Here is a 15,806-nt window from a genome sequence, read left to right as displayed (position 1 = left end):
CTCAGGACACCTGGGTTCTGTTCCTGGCTCTGCCACTGCCCTGCTGGTGACCTTGGGCAAGTCACATCCCTCTGGGCCTCTACTTCCCTGCCCAGGCTTTGGGTCTTTAGGGAATCGCTCTCGTGCTGCATCCACACAGTGCCCGGCACTGGTGGGCCTGGATCCTGGTCGGGGTCTGGGCAGCGCTTGGCACTGGTGGGCCTGGATCCCGGTCGGGGTCTGGGCAGCGCTTGGCACTGGTGGGCCTGGACCTCAGCCAGGGTCTGGGCAGCGCCCAGTGCGACGGGGCCTGGATCTCGGCAGGGGTCTGGGCAGCGCCCGGCACTGGTGGGCCTGGATCTCAGTTGGGGTCTGGGCAGAGCTTGGCACTGGTGGGCCTGGACCTCAGCCAGGGTCTGAGCAGCGCCCGGCACGACAGGGCCCTGATCTCGGCAGGGGTCTGGGCAGCGCCCGGCACCAGGGGGCCTGGATCTCAGTCAGGGTCTGGGCAGCGCCCGGTGCGACGGGGCCTGGATCTCGGCAGGGGTCTGGGCAGCGCCCGGCACTGGTGGGCCTGGATCTCAGTTGGGGTCTGGGCAGCGCTTGGCACGATGGAACCCTGATCTCAGCCGGGGTCTGGGCAGTGCCTGGCACCAGGGGGCCAGGATCTCAGTCAGGGTCTGGGCAGTGCCCGGCACCAGGGGGACCCCGACGCTGCTCAGGGATTCTAGATGCTCCTGCGAGAATCTTCTGCAGGAAATGGAGTCTGAGGCATGAGCTCCCACGGCTCCAGCTGCCGCCCGCCTGCATTCCTCGGCTCGTGCCAGGCTCCCACGTCCCTCTGCATCCAGCTCCACAAAGCCGCCTTTGACGCCTGGAGCCACGCGTCAGCGCCTAGCCACATAGCCCGGCGCAGAGGAGGCTGGATACCAGCTGGGACTGGCCTGCCCAGCACAGCCCCCCATTGTCCTGTGCCCGGGCCGGGGCTGGAATGTGCCCGCCCGCATGGGTGGCTGGGGAATTCTTGCTAGGCCAGGGCCCACGGCAGAGCAAGGAAATTCTCCTGGCCCAGGCCACTGCCTCTCTCCCCTCAGCGCCAGCTCGTCTCCTGCCCCTTCTATCCCCCCATCTTTTCACAATGCCCCCAGCTCCCTCCCCCCAGGCACCCCCACATGCTGACAGCCCCAGGGCTGGGCTCTGCTCCCCCCAGGGAATGGCCCCCCAGGTGCTGAGCAGGGGGCAGCAGTTTGGGGCTAAACACTGAGAGGGAGTTTGCTGGACTCTTGGAAGGTGGAGAGGATTCCTCCAGCCCGGCCCAGCCCAGAGCTCAGGGCAGCTGTGGGGCAGATCCACAGGAGGGCACAAGCACCGCCTGTCCCGGTGCCCAGGTGTGCCAGGGGCTCGGCGCCTCCCCCCTGCCTGTCGGCGGATGTGTGTCACTTCCCCTTTAAGGGGCCAGCTCACCTGTGGGCGCAGCTCCCTCACCTGGCCCAGGTGACACTGCGGGGAGCCAGGAAGGAGGAAGCAGCAGCAGGGAGCCCTGGCCAGTGTGCTCAGGCCTGGAGGGGGCCAGGCCAGGCCAGGATCATGTCAGCCTCTGCTGTCTTTGTCCTGGACCTCAAAGGCAAGGTGAGCCCTGGGCCCTGCTGCCCCCTAGGCCTCCCGCCCCCGACCGGCTCGGCCTGGGCAGCTGGGGAGAACGGGGGGCACTTTGCAAATGATCCCTAAAGGGAGGCTGGAGAGACCCCCCCAGCATACTCTGCCCTGGTCTGGTGCCACCCCAGCCCCAGCTCTGAACAACTATCCCTGGAAACCGAGGCACTGGGGGTGGAGATCACAGAACCAGATGCAAGAATAGAACCCAGGAGTCCTGGCATCAGGCCCCTGCTCCAAGCACCAGACCCCCCTCCCCTCCCCGAGCTGGGGGAGAACCCAGGAGTCCTGTTTCCAGCCCCCCTCATAACAACTAGACCCCACTTCCGTCCCAGAGTCCTGGCTCCCAGCCCCACTGCTCTGACTAGCAGATGAGATGTGGGGAGGAGCATGCTGTGAAGGGGGGGGACATCCCAGTCCACCTGGGGTCCTGGGAAGGTCACGGAACGGCCACAGCCAGGTGGGACTGGCCAGCCCCAAGGCCCAGCCAGCCCCGGCTCCAGCTCCACCGGGGCAGGTGAGGAACAACCTGTCCCAGGAAAGCCTCATCGCACCCTGACCGAGCTCTGGGAGCTGCTTGCCTGGGCTCTGGAGGGGCTGCCAGGCTGCTGGGCCATGGGGGGCAGGGGCTACATGGGGAGCGTGGCGGGGGGGGTCCCCTGAGCGAGAAGTCTACCAGGCCACTCGCCTGAATGAATGAAAGGCCACGAAGTCCTCAGCCCCTGTTGGAACAGGGCCAAAGCCTGGCTGTGGGGAGCGGGTCCCCCTGGGGGTAGGGCTGGGGGGTTCCCTCGGGCCTGTCCCCATGTGCCCTCAGCCTCTCTGTCCCGCAGCCGCTGATCAGCCGGAACTACAAGGGGGACGTGAGCATGGCAGAGATCGATCACTTCATGCCGCTGCTGATGCAGAAAGAGGAGGAGGGGGCCCTGACGCCCCTGCTGACCCACGGCAAAGTCCATTTCCTCTGGATCAAGCACACCAACCTGTACCGTATCCTGCCAGCGCTGGCTGCCACCCCCCCCCACCTTTGCAAGCTCTGGCTGGTGCCTGTGATCTCCCGGTGCCATGTCCCCAAACTGCCGGCGCTAACCGGCATCTGCCCGACCCCTCTCCCCCAGCGGGTCCTCCTGGGGCAGGGGTGGGTGCGAGGGCAGAATGTGGTACCCTGCTCCCCAAGGTGACCCCCCCTTTCCTTAACCCACCCCACAGTGGTGGCCACCACCATGAAGAATGCCAACGCCTCGCTGGTCTACTCCTTCCTCTACAAGGTGGTGGAGGTGAGGGCACGGGCGGCGCTGGATCCAATGGGGGCGCGTCCTGCTGGGGGGTGGGAGAGGGGATGGGCTGCAGCCTCGGTGTCACGTCCCCTGGGACCCCACTTGGGCTGAGCACAGAGGGGTTGGGAGAGCCAATGACGTCTGCACGGGGAGGCAGCAAAGCCTTGGACATTGGAGCTTTGCCTGATCCTGGAACAGATCCACTGGATTCCCCTTCATCCCCCCGCCAGCCTGGCAGCACCCAGCTCTGCCTGATCCCAGAACAGATCCACTTGATTCCCCCTCACCTCCCTGGCCTGGCAGCACCCACCTCCGTGGGATCCCAGAACAGATCCACTTCATTCCCCCTCACCTCCCTGGCCTGGCAGCGCCCAGCTCCTTGGGATCCCAGAACAGATCCACTTGATTCCCCTTCATCCCCCTGCCAGCCTGGCAGCACCCAGCTCCTTGGGATCCCAGAACAGATCCACTTGATTCCCCCTCACCTCCCTGGCCTGGCAGCACCCACCTCCGTGGGATCCCAGAACAGATCCACTTCATTCCCCCTCATCTCCCTGGCCTGGCAGCACCCACCTCCGTGGGATCCCAGAACAGATCCACTTCATTCCCTCTCACCTCCCTGGCCTGGCAGCGCCCAGCTCCATGGGATCCCAGAACAGATCCACTTGATTCCCCTTCACCCCCCTGCCAGCCTGGCAGCACCCAGCTCCATGGGATCCCAGAACAGATCCACTTGATTCCCCTTCATCCCCCTGCCAGCCTGGCAGCACCCAGCTCCTTGGGATCCCAGAACAGATCCACTTGATTCCCCCTCATCTCCCTGGCGTGGCAGCCCCCAGCTTTGTGTGATCCCAGAACAGATCCACTTGATTCCACCTCACCCTGGAACTGTCCAGCTCCATGGGATCCCGGAACAGATCCACTTTATTCCCCTTCATTCCCCTGCTGGCCTAGCAGCGCCCAGCTCCATCTGATCCCAGAACAGATCCACTTGGTCATCCTGCCCCCAGCCCCCATGCCTGGCATGGCTTTGCCCAGCTGGCAGAGTGAGGCCATGGGTTATTCCTGGGGGAGGGAGATCCCATCTTGGCCCCTGGGAAGAGGCGGTAAAGCGAGGGGCATCTGAAGTGGCTGGTGCTCCTGCCCCTCTCCCAGGTCTTCTCCGAGTACTTTAAGGAGCTGGAGGAGGAGAGCATCCGAGACAACTTTGTCGTCATCTACGAGCTGCTGGATGAGCTGATGGATTTCGGGTTCCCGCAGACGACCGACAGCAAAATCCTGCAGGAGTGAGTAGCCCGGCCCGGGGCCAGTCGATTCATGCGGCTGGGCCTGGGGAGGCAGCGAGTGAAAACAAGGCCAATGGAGAAGCTCAGGAAACGGAGGCTCACACAGAGACGAGTTTCCTGTTGGATTCGTGGGGCTGGACGTCCGGCCTCCGGGGCTGGGGGGGGGACCGAGATCTCCAGCCAGGGGCAGAGTGGGCAGCAAAGGCCATGCCTCGGGGACGGAGACGGGCTCGTTTAACCGGGCGTTGTCCCCAGGTACATCACCCAGCAAGGCAACAAGCTGGAGACTGGCAAATCCCACGTGCCCCCCACTGTCACCAACGCCGTGTCCTGGCGCTCCGAGGGCATCAAGTACAAGAAGAACGAGGTTTTCATCGACGTCATCGAGTCCGTGAACCTGCTGGTAAGCGGAGGGGGGCTGGGGTGACAAGGGAGACGGGCCAAGGGGCCCCGGAGAGACGCTCCCAGCTAGAGCGGACGCTGGGTGTGGCTCCCTGCCCTGGCCGGTGGCTGCCTGAGCCCCCCATCCCAGCCCGTGCCCGGCTGCCGTGTCAGCATGGGAGAGGGGAACAGGGTCCCTCCACTGACGGTGCGCCTGCCCGCAGGTGAACAGCAACGGCAGCGTCCTGCTCAGCGAGATCGTGGGCACCATCAAGCTGAAGGTGTTTCTCTCCGGCATGCCTGAGCTGCGGCTGGGCCTCAACGACCGCATGCTCTTCGAGCTGACCGGGCGTAAGTACCCGGGGGTGCCCCCGACCGGGGGTTAGCTCCGTCTGCCTGGGGCAGAGAGGGGGAGGGGCACCCTGTCTGGAGGGGTGGGGCCATGCTGACTCCACGGGTTGCTCCCCACACACACTTATGGCAGAGCTCCCTCTAGCGCCTTGAGTTATTGTAGGTCCTACGTAAACTGTGTCTTGGTTTTCAGCTAGAGCAGGAGATCTTAAGTGTCTGCAGGGCTCCCACCATCCAGTTGCACCCTCCAGCCCTTCTGCCCCCCCCAACAGCTGCCCCCTCTGCTCGGCATTCCAGGCCACAAGAACAAGTCGGTGGAGCTGGAGGACGTCAAGTTCCACCAGTGCGTGCGGCTCTCGCGCTTCGAGAACGACCGCACCATCTCCTTCATCCCGCCCGACGGAGACTTTGAACTCATGTCCTACCGGCTCAACACGCAGGTGGGCAGGGGGCCCACAGGGAGGGCCCCCACTCCTGTCTGACACATGAGATTGGAGGGAATATGGTTGAGTGGTTAGAGCAAGGGGCTGGGAGCCAGGACTCCTGGGTTCTGCCCCTGGTTCGGGGAGGGGAGTGGGGATCTAGTGGGTTGAAGCAGGACTCCTGGGTTCTGCCCCTGGCTCTCCCAATGACTTGCTGTGGGCCCTTGAGTGACCCTCTCCTGGGCAGCACCCGGGGCAGGGCTGCCTGACTCTCTGTTCTCCCCCCTTGTGGGAAGGTGAAGCCCCTCATCTGGATCGAGTCGGTCATCGAGAAGTTCTCCCACAGCCGCGTGGAGATCATGGTGAAGGTGAGAACCTGGGCTGGGTGTGGGCAGGGGGAACCTGCCATGACCGGGCCCGAGGGTGCCTTGCTCCTTCACACCCACCCTGGATTTTCACACTGCTGTGCCAGACCCCCTGAGCTAACAGGGTGTGGAGACTCCCCTTGGCCTGCACTGCGCCCCCCAAACGCCCCAGCCTGCCAAGGGGAATGAACGCCAGGAGGGGCCCAGCGGGTAGGACACTCCCATAGACTCATGAGACCTGGGGTCAGTTTTCTGCAGGACCCTGAGTGTGTCAATCCTGCTGCCCCATGCCTCAGTTTCCCCATCTGTAACATGGGGATAATGTGATCTCCCTCTGGGGGGCAGGAGGGTGACTGAGTGGCTCGGACAGGCACCTGGACAGGAGACCTTTCCGTTAGCCCTCCTTGGGCTGCAGGGCCAGTGTGCTAATGGCTGATAACAAGGCCCACCAATTAACTCCTCCGTGCAATAACTCTGCTGCCTTCCTGGGCAAGCAGCAGGAGGGGCTGGTCTCCCCCCAGCCCCAGCCCCTGCTCACAGGGTTGCTGAGGTGTGACAGGGGAAGCCTCTGATGCTGCGTCCCCCCCTTGCCCTGGGAAGGCAAAGGGCCAGTTCAAGAAGCAGTCGGTGGCCAACAGCGTGGAGATCTCGGTCCCTGTCCCCAGCGACGCCGACTCCCCCAAGTTCAAGACCAGCGTTGGCAGCGCCAAGTACGTGCCTGAGAAGAACATCGTCATCTGGAGCATCAAGTCGTTCCCGGTAAGAGCAGCCTCGGCCCTCCCCGCTATACTGGCAAGGGCGGGGAGCCAGGACTCCTGGGTTCTGTCCCGGGCTCTAGGAAGGGAGTGGGGTCTAGTGGTTAGAGCCACAGGTGCCGGGAGCCAGGACGGCTGGATTCAATCCCTGGCTCTGCCACCGACTTGCTAAGTAACCTTGGGTGAGTTACTTGCCTGCTGCCTGTGTAGTCGAATGGATCCCCTGGGTTGGCCGCTGCTCACAGAGAGGTGGGGGGGGTGCCCTGTGGCAATCTGCAGCCGGACTTTCCCCCCGAGGGCTGCACTTGTCTCCGCAGGGTGGGAAAGAGTTCCTGATGCGGGCCCACTTCGGGCTGCCCAGCGTGGAGAAGGAGGAGGTGGAGGGACGGCCGCCCATTGCTGTCCGCTTCGAGATCCCCTACTTCACCGTCTCAGGAATCCAGGTAGGCAGGAGGGTCGGGGGGTTGCATGGAGTGAGGGGGTGTAGCTGACTGTAGCCCCACTGCCATGGCACCGCCTGGGAATTGGCTCAGTTCCAGCCATCTGAGCACCTCCTGCTGGCCGGTGTCTCTGCTGCCTCAGCCCCCAGTGCCCCTTACCTTGGGGTGCTGCCCCCCCGCGGTGCCCCTCCTAGGGGAACACCCTGCCTCAGTGGCTACTGCCAGTCATCACCCACCCCCCGCTCCCTGGGGCAGACAGTCTGTCATGGCCACTGGTCACTGGCGAGGGGGCTGGACCAGCTGCCTCTGCTGCCCAGGCTGGAGTGAGCCTGAGCCCTTAGATCCAGGCCAGCTATGGCCTGATTGGGTGTGGCCCCAGCTGTGGCTGCTTCCCCAATCTGCCCCCCCCCCCGAGCGGGGTAACTGCCCCACTGCAGAGGGGCTGGGGGTGGGGAGGTGAGAACTCGGAGGATGTGGGGGGGCAGCTGAGGAAGCCCAGGGGCAGGGTGGGCAGCCAGTGCCTCCCTTGGGTATGGGGAGATCACCCCTCCCCCTGCTCACGGCTTGGGGACGCACCCGCTGTGTGCGAGCGACTCGTCGGGGAAGCTGGGCCCTGGATGGGGAGCCCCCCCTGGACTGCAGCTCAGTAGCTAGGCGTGGGGTTCATTCCCCCTCCTCTTCCCTGAGCCTGCGACCCTGTCACAGAGTCTGGGCTGTCTGGGGGGGGCTGGGGCTAAGGGAAATGCAGCGACTCTGCAGGTGGGTTGGAGACGCAGGGAGGGCAGGCCTGTGCCTTGGTTTCCCCTGTATGACAATTCACCTGCTCCCAGGGGGCTGATGCTTGCAGCGTGCCCCTGAAGTCTCTGGATGGCTGAGGGGCCAGAGGGGAAGGTCCTGGTGACTGGCAAGCTGGAGGGAGGCTGGGGGGCCAGTGGGGGGCAGGAACGTCCCCACCAAATAGCCACCTGCCTTGTGACTTCCTCCCCTGCCCCCCAGGTGCGCTACATGAAGATCATCGAGAAGAGCGGGTACCAGGCGCTGCCCTGGGTGCGATACATCACCCAGAGCGGGGGTGAGTCACCTGGGGCTGCCCAGCTGGGGGGTGCTTTGGCCGGGGTAGGTCCCCTGGGGTCTCACCTCTCAGCCCTAGATAGGAAAGCCCCCAGCCATGGGGGTCGGGTCGACTGAGGACGGGCGGATTCCAGGAAGGGTCACAGGGCCGGGGTGCACTTGGCGCTGGCGTGATCCACTTGGATCGTTACGATCCCACCTCACCCCCCCCCGTCTCCCTTTCTCGCTCCAGATTACCAGCTCCGGACCCAGTAGGCGCCAGCTGAGCAGTGAGGCATCCTGGCGCCTCCGCGCTGGAAGGAGGCTGCAGCCCCTGGATCGCGGCGAGCCCCTTGTGACTCTAGAGGCCCTTTGAAGAGAATTTTGTTTGTGTGTGTTTCCCCCTAGGCCGCTGCCCTCTGGCCTGCCCCAGGCCTGGTCCTTTCTGCCAACTTCTCTGCTGACGTATAAAGAAAAAATGAACCTGGCTTGGCTCCGAGGATGGTGTTGGTGCCAGCTCCCGGGGGGCTGGAATGTGCTGCTGGTACCTGGGCAGGGCTTGCGGAGGGCCACATTCTGCCCTCAGCTGCTCCCCATTGCAGTCAATGGGGCTGGGTGTGCCTCCCAGCCAGGATCCCAAGGGAGGACGACAGAGCTGGGATGGGATCTACACCCACCTGCTTCAGGGCGTGAGCCAAGGGGCCAGGAGGGCACCTTGGGGCGGAGGAATCGCTGCCCTGCAGGGCGCCGGGTCCCTGCCTCTGAAGCAGGAGAGGTCGAGTCGGGACTCTGGCTGCTGTGGGCTGGCCTGTTCGCCCTGCCTCCAATGGCAGCTGCGAGTGGACCCCACGCGTCCCCCCGATACGGAGCAGGACGGAGGCAGAGATTGTGTCCCGTCCCCTGCCAGCTCCAGTGCCCAGGGCGAGGCTCTGACCTAGTGCTCATGGGGAAGGGTAACCGGGCTCTGGCTCCAAACCTCCCCGGGGTGCTGGCTTTGCGGTGCCACGGCCTGGCAAAGTGGGGGCGGAGGTGAGGGAGCGTCGGCCCTTCGCGTTGGGAGCTGCCAGTCGGCGGCTGCTCGCCTGAGAGCCGGTTATTAATGGCCCTGGAGTAAAGGCCACCCCCCCCCAGCCTGGCACCCGTGCCGGGGGGCAGGAGCGAGGCAGGATGGATGGGGGTGCTGACCTGGCTGCATGAAGAGGAAGGTATCCTCCCCCTCTCAGCCGGGGCAGCACCGCATTGGTAATGCCATGAGCTCGGGGGTGGGGGGCAGAGCTGGATTGCAGGGGAGCTGGCCCCCCATCCTCCAATGCAGCATATGGGGCAGGTGCTTCATCTAGGGGGGCTAGGGCATGGCGTCTGGGCACACAGGCTGCCTGCCTGCTACCTGCGCCCCCCCAACAATCAGCTGCTTCCTCTGGTGCTGGTGAGTTGCTGCCCCCCCCTCCCCATGCAGCTGCATGGAGCATGGCAGGGGGAATCTGAGGAAGGGGGGGCACAGCCCAGGTCTAGGGGTGCCAGAACTTCTGCAAGACTCCTGGCATGTGGGGGGTTCAGGGGATGGGGGGCTCCTAGCAGGTGGGGACAGAGACCATGAGCTGGGGGAGGCTCCTCGGGTGGGAGGGTTCAGCCTCAGGGGGTCACTCAGCCTCGGGGGGCCTGGCCCCAGGGATTAGAGGGGACTGATGAGGGGGGTCCCAGTTACTGGGGGGTCACTGGGTCGGGGGGGGGAAGGGATCCTGGCCATAGGGGAGGGGGGTGAGGCGGGGTTCCCGCCCTGGGGGGGGTCACTGACACAGGGGTCGGGGGGGGAAGGGATCCTGGCCATAGGGGAGGGGGGTGAGGCGGGGTTCCCGCCCTGGGGGGGTCACTGACACAGGGGTCGGGGGGGGAAGGGATCCTGGCTATAGGGGGAGGGGGGTGAGGCGGGGTTCCCGCCCTGGGGGGGTCACTGACACAGGGGTCGGGGGGGAAGGGATCCTGGCTATAGGGGAGGGGGGTGAGGTGGGGTTCCCGCCCTGGGGGGGTCACTGACACAGGGGTCGGGGGGGAAGAGATCCTGGCTATAGGGGAGGGGGGTGAGGCGGGGTTCCCGCCCTGGGGTGGTCACTGACACAGGGGTCGGGGGGGGGAAGGGTTCCTGGCGATAGGGGAGGGGGGTGAGGCGGGGTTCCCGCCCTGGGGGGGTCACTGACACAGGGGTCGGGGGGGGAAGAGATCCTGGCCATAGGGGAGGGGGGTGAGGCGGGGTTCCCACCCTGGGGGGGTCACTGACACAGGGGTCGTGGGGGGAGGGATCCTGGCCATAGGGGAGGGGGGTGAGGCGGGGTTCCCGCCCTGGGGGGGTCACTGACACAGGGTCGGGGGGGGAAGAGATCCTGGCTATAGGGGGAGGGGGGTGAGGCGGGGTTCCCGCCCTGGGGGGGTCACTGACACAGGGGTCGGGGGGGAAGGGATCCTGGCCATAGGGGAGGGGGGTGAGGCGGGGTTCCCGCCCTGGGGGGGTCACTGACACAGGGGTCGGGGGGGGAAGGGCTCCTGGCTATAGGGGGAGGGGGGTGAGGCGGGGTTCCCACCCTGGGGGGGTCACTGACACAGGGGTCGGGGGGGAGAGATCCTGGCCATAGGGGAGGGGGGTGAGGCGGGGTTCCCGCCCTGGGGGGGTCACTGACACAGGGGTCGGGGGGGAAGAGATCCTGGCTATAGGGGAGGGGGGTGAGGCGGGGTTCCCGCCCTGGGGGGGTCACTGACACAGGGGTGGGGGGGGAAGGGGTCCTGGCCATAGGGGAGGGGGGTGAGGCGGGGTTCCCGCCCTGGGGGGGTCACTGACACAGGGGTGGGGGGGGGAAGGGGTCCTGGCCATAGGGGAGGGGGGTGAGGCGGGGTTCCCGCCCTGGGGGGGTCACTGACACAGGGGTCGGGGGGGAAGAGATCCTGGCTATAGGGGAGGGGGTGAGGCGGGGTTCCCGCCCTGGGGGGTCACTGACACAGGGGTGGGGGGGGAAGGGGTCCTGGCTATAGGGGAGGGGGGGTGAGGCAGGGTTCCCGCCCTGGGGGGTCACTGACACAGGGGTCGGGGGGGAAGGGATCCTGGCTATAGGGGAGGGGGGTGAGGCGGGGTTCCCGCCCTGGGGGGGTCACTGACACAGGGGTCGGGGGGGGAAGGGATCCTGGCCATAGGGGAGGGGGGTGAGGTGGGGTTCCCGCCCTGGGGGGGTCACTGACACAGGGGTCGGGGGGGGAAGGGATCCTGGCCATAGGGGAGGAGGGTGAGGCGGGGTTCCCGCCCTGGGGGGGTCACTGACACAGGGGTCGGGGGGGGAAGGGATCCTGGCCATAGGGGAGGGGGGTGAGGCGGGGTTCCCGCCCTGGGGGGGTCACTGACACAGGGGTAGGGGAGGGAAGGGATCCTGGCCATAGGGGGAGGGGGGTGAGGCGGGGTTCCCGCCCTGGGGGGTCACTGACACAGGGGTCGGGGGGGGGAGGGATCCTGGCTATAGGGGAGGGGGGTGAGGCAGGGATCCCGCCCTGGGGGGGTCACTGACACAGGGGTCGGGGGGGGCAGGGATCCTGGCCATAGGGGAGGGGGGTGAGGCGGGGTTCCCGCCCTGGGGGGGTCACTGACACAGGGGTCGGGGGGGGCAGGGATCCTGGCCATAGGGGAGGGGGGTGAGGCGGGGTTCCCGCCCTGGGGGGGTCACTGACACAGGGGTCGGGGGGGGAAGAGATCCTGGCCATAGGGGAGGGGGGTGAGGCGGGGTTCTCGCCCTGGGGGGGTCACTGACACAGGGGTCGGGGGGGGCAGGGATCCTGGCCATAGGGGAGGGGGGTGAGGCGGGGTTCTCGCCCTGGGGGGGTCACTGACACAGGGGTCGGGGGGGGCAGGGATCCTGGCTATAGGGGGAGGGGCGGGTCAGGGGGTCCCGGTCACTCCGGCGCCGCCGCCTCCTTCCCGCCCGAAGCTGCGTTTGAATCAGGGAGCCCCGCCCTCCGGGCTGCCTCCTCGCGGCCAATCAGGAGGCGAGAGGCTGCCAGAGCTTGCCCGGAGCCGGGCTCTGATTGGACAGTCCGGGGGAGGGGGCGTGGCCAGGGGCTGGCGGTTTGGATACAATGTCTCGAACCCGGAGCCGGGAGAGAAAAACAAACACTGGGCGGCCACGTGGGCGGAGCCGAGCGCGGGACCCGCCCCGCCCCCTCCGGGACCGGCCCCAGGCCCCAGACTCGCTGAGCCCGGCCCCGCCCCGCCCCGCCCCCCAGCTCCGCCCGGCCCCCGCCCTCCCCGCTGCCGCCGCCGCCGCCGGCCCCGCTCCCTGGCCGCAGGCGCCCCGCAGCAGGGTGAGGGGAGCCGGGCTGGGGTGCGGGGGAGCCCCGGGGGGCCGGGCGGGGGAGCCCGGGGAAGGGGCCGGGGAGCCCCCGGAGGGGCCCGGCTGGGGTGCGGGGGAGCCCGGGGAAGGCGCTAGAGGGCCGGGGGGGCCGGGCTGGGGAGCCCCCGGAGGGGCCTGGCTGGGGTGCGGGGGAGCCCGGGGAAGGCGCTAGGGGGCGGGGGGGGCCGGGCTGGGGAGCCCCCGGAGGAACCGGCTGGGGTGCGGGGGAGCCCGGGGAAGGCGCTGGGGGGCCCGGGGAGTCCCCGGAGGGGCCGGGCTGGGGTGCGGGGGAGCCCCGGGGGGGGCCGGGCGGAGGAGCCCGGGGAAGGCGCTAGGGGGCCGGGGGGGCCGGGCGGGTGAGCCCGGGGAAGGGGCTGGGGAGCCCCCGGAGGGGCCCGGCTGGGGTGCGGGGGAGCCCGGGGAAGGCGCTAGGGGGCCGGGGGGGGCCGGGCGGGTGAGCCCGGGGCAGGGGCCGGGGGGCCGGGGAAGGGGCCGGGGAGCCCCCGGAGGGGCCCGGCAGGGGTGCGGGGGAGCCCGGGGAAGGCACTAGGGGGCCGGGGGGGCCGGGCGGGTGAGCCCGGGGAAGGGGCTGGGGAGCCCCCGGAGGGGCCCGGCTGGGGTGCGGGGGAGCCCGGGGAAGGCGCTAGGGGGCCGGGGGGGCCGGGCGGGTGAGCCGGGGAAGGGGCCGGGGGGCCGGGGAGCCCCCGGAGGGGCCCGGCTGGGGTGCGGGGGAGCCCGGGGAAGGCACTAGGGGGCCGGGGGGGCCGGGCGGGTGAGCCCGGGGAAGGGGCTGGGGAGCCCCCGGAGGGGCCCGGCTGGGGTGCGGGGGAGCCCGGGGAAGGCGCTGGGGGGCCGGGGAGCCCCCGGAGGGGCCCGGCTGGGGTGCGGGGGAGCCCGGGGAAGGCGCTAGGGGGCCGGGGAGCTCCGGGGGGGGCGGGGCGGGGCCGAGCGGGGGTACCTGGGCGCAGGGCGATGCCTGGCGGGGCTACGGGCTGACCCCCCCCCCCCGCGTGTGTCTGCCCCCAGGTCCCCGCCCGGCCATGCTGCTGGGGGACGAGATCAGCGCCGGGGACCGGCTGAGCGGAGCCGCCGCCCGGGGGGACCTGGCCGAGCTGCGCTGCCTCCTGCACCAGGAGCTGGTTCATCCCGACTCGCACAACCGCTTCGGCAAGACGGCGCTGCAGGTGGGGACCCCCAGGGCACGCAGCCCCCCACGGGGAGCCCCCCCATCCCAGCTGCAGGTCCAAGGGCAGTTGTGGGGTGAGGGAGCCCCCAGCTCCTTTGTGCCCAGGCTGCCCACCTAAGGGCCCTCCCTCCATCCCAGAAAGGGCTGGGAAGCCAGCGGGGTCCCAATCTGTGTTCCCCCATCATCTCCACATCCCCCCCAGCGCCCTCGTGTGTGTGTGTCCCCTCCGGGCACCCGGGTCCCATCCCTCCAGTGCCCCGGCATCCCCCCCCCCCCCCCGGTTTACACTAATCCCCCAGGTGCCTCGCAAACAAGAGATGTGTATATGCAGCTGGGGAGGGTGCAGACCAAACACAGGCTGGGCCCCCACACAGCCGCCCAGGGCCGAAGGCTGCCCCTTGGCCTGGCTCCAGGTCTTACACGGGGGCTGGGTTTGAGCCCCAGTCCCTGTCAGCTCCTGGGCTAGAGCGGGGTGTGGGCTCTGGGACACAGGTGCAGTCCCCAGCTGCCCATCGGGGGCATGGTCGTGGGTTCAAATCCCCCACCCCCTCTGCTCGCCCAGGTGATGATGTTCGGCAACACCTTTGTGGCAGAGGAGCTGCTGAAGCAGGGCGCCAGCCCCAACATCCAGGACGAGGCTGGCCGGGCACCCGCCCACGACGCTGCCCGCACTGGCTTCCTGGACACCCTGCGTGTGCTGGTGGAGCATGGGGCCGACATCAACGTGCCCGATGGGGCGGGGGCACTGCCTATCCACGTGGCCATCCGGGAGGGGCACACGGAGGTGGTGCAGTACCTGGCGCCCGACTCCAACCTGCAGCACCGCGACGCCGAGGGGCGCACCCCACTGGAGCTTGCCCATCTCCTGGGCCTGTCGCACCTCGAGGCTATCCTGGGGCAGCACCTGTCTGCCCCCGCGTAACACCTTCCTAGGCAGAAGGTGGGTGGCACCGCTCTGGGGTGGGGGTGGCTAGCTCCTCCGGGGACATCCCCAATCCCGCCGTTGCACCCGTCCCAAAGGGACTTGCCTGCCCCTTCCTGTCCTAAATCCCAGCCCATGTGAAGGCAGCTCCTCATCCCCCACCTACCTCAGTTCGTCTTTAACTTTCACTGTTGTTCCTATTTATATTTTTTTGGGTGCTTTTCTCCCCTCCTAGGATGTTCCCAAGTGGGGGAGCGACTTCTCCCCGCCCTCTCCTCTTTGCCTCCCCGCTCCCTTCCGGGTTGCTGACCTGTTTGGAAGGGGCGGGGGAATGCCTGCTTTTGCTGCTCATGATTTGAACTCAGATCCCTGGGTGGCTTGCACCCGGGAGAAGTACCTGCCTGTGGTGGGGGGAAGGCGCGGTGACACAACGGTGCTGCCGTTGCAAAGCCGGGCCTTCCCTGCCCCCTCCCACTTCAGTGCAAAGTGGAGGGGGGAGTCTGTGTGGCTCCCCAGGAGAGAGCTCCGTGCACAGTGCTCTCTGGTCTCTCCCCTCCCCTGTATCTGCCGTTCTCCCCACCCCTACAGTGTTGTTTTGTGAGTGTCCGTTCTGCATTGAATCCAGCCAAGAGGGGTGGGGGGTTGGCGGGGGGCACTGGGAACTGTGGCGTGCAGAGGATTAATGGGACCGAGCTGATGTGGGGGGCAGGAGGTTAGAGCCCAGCCCAGTGGGGGGCTGCTCCTGTCTCAGCACAGCGCTGGATTTGAGTAGGAGCTATGGGGCAAATACCTGTGTCTTAGGGCCGGCCAGCAGTTGGGATCCCCCATGGCCGTGCATGGGGCTGCTATTAAAGGGGGCGTCCCCATGTTGTCCGTGGGGGTTCCACATCCAGTCCCAGCTCTGTGCCTCATGCCCCTCCTCGGTCCAGGCTGCCCTAGAGACTACACATCCCAGCATGCAGTGCAGCTCACGCCAGGCTCTGTGGTCTCGCCAAGCCATGCTCCAGCCACGTTTTGGGGGCTGGTGGCTGGTGTTTTCACTCCTCTGCTAGGCCCCGCAGGGATGGGCGAGCAGCGTCCCTTCCCCCCACATCCCCCCCGAGTGCCCGTGTGTTTGAAACAGAATTGTCTTTGCGTTGAAAACGTTTGAGCTTGATTCTTCCGGCAGCAGCCTCTTCCCCGGATGAATTGGTGGATCTGTGCTGTGTACATAGTGTTTTTTTAAAACAGAGAAAAGATTAAACCAGATTCTATTTATTGTGCTTTGGAGGAAATGTTGGGGGATAATTTAATGTTTTTAACCATTAAATTAATATTTGTGGATTCCGAAGCCTGGCTCTTCCTTTCGGCAGAGATGGCGGCCCCAGCGGCATGG

General features: G+C 67.2%; 2 protein-coding genes across 3 annotated transcripts; both read left to right on the top strand.

The window, feature by feature from the left end:
• The first annotated feature begins 1,163 nt into the window (after nucleotides 1-1,163).
• On the top strand, nucleotides 1,164-8,437 carry AP1M2 (adaptor related protein complex 1 subunit mu 2). 2 transcript variants are annotated; one of them, XM_030546062.1, is made up of 12 exons: nucleotides 1,169-1,608; nucleotides 2,466-2,622; nucleotides 2,842-2,909; nucleotides 4,065-4,195; nucleotides 4,451-4,598; nucleotides 4,801-4,927; nucleotides 5,225-5,367; nucleotides 5,646-5,717; nucleotides 6,315-6,473; nucleotides 6,787-6,912; nucleotides 7,906-7,981; nucleotides 8,213-8,437. In XM_030546062.1, exons 1-12 carry the CDS (start codon nucleotides 1,567-1,569, stop codon nucleotides 8,233-8,235), a joined length of 1,272 nt encoding a protein of 423 aa, XP_030401922.1. In that variant the 5' UTR covers nucleotides 1,169-1,566; the 3' UTR covers nucleotides 8,236-8,437. The 2 variants fall into 2 exon arrangements, with proteins under 2 accessions (XP_030401923.1, XP_030401922.1); XM_030546063.1 differs by lacking the exons at nucleotides 7,906-7,981; nucleotides 8,213-8,437 and having other exon boundaries at nucleotides 1,164-1,608; nucleotides 5,597-5,717; nucleotides 6,787-6,876.
• A 3,815-nt stretch (nucleotides 8,438-12,252) lies between these two features.
• CDKN2D (cyclin dependent kinase inhibitor 2D) lies at nucleotides 12,253-15,757 on the top strand. The gene is made up of 3 exons (XM_030546069.1): nucleotides 12,253-12,294; nucleotides 13,350-13,507; nucleotides 14,072-15,757. Exons 2-3 carry the CDS (start codon nucleotides 13,364-13,366, stop codon nucleotides 14,429-14,431), a joined length of 504 nt encoding a protein of 167 aa, XP_030401929.1. The 5' UTR covers nucleotides 12,253-12,294; nucleotides 13,350-13,363; the 3' UTR covers nucleotides 14,432-15,757.
• Nucleotides 15,758-15,806: the final 49 nt, after the last annotated feature.

The sequence above is a fragment of the Gopherus evgoodei genome, unplaced genomic scaffold (genome assembly GCF_007399415.2).
Source record: "Gopherus evgoodei ecotype Sinaloan lineage unplaced genomic scaffold, rGopEvg1_v1.p scaffold_40_arrow_ctg1, whole genome shotgun sequence".
Lineage (NCBI taxonomy): Eukaryota > Metazoa > Chordata > Testudines > Testudinidae > Gopherus > Gopherus evgoodei.
Note: the sequence above shows the minus strand (reverse complement) of the source record. Positions and strands in the feature narration are given on the sequence as shown.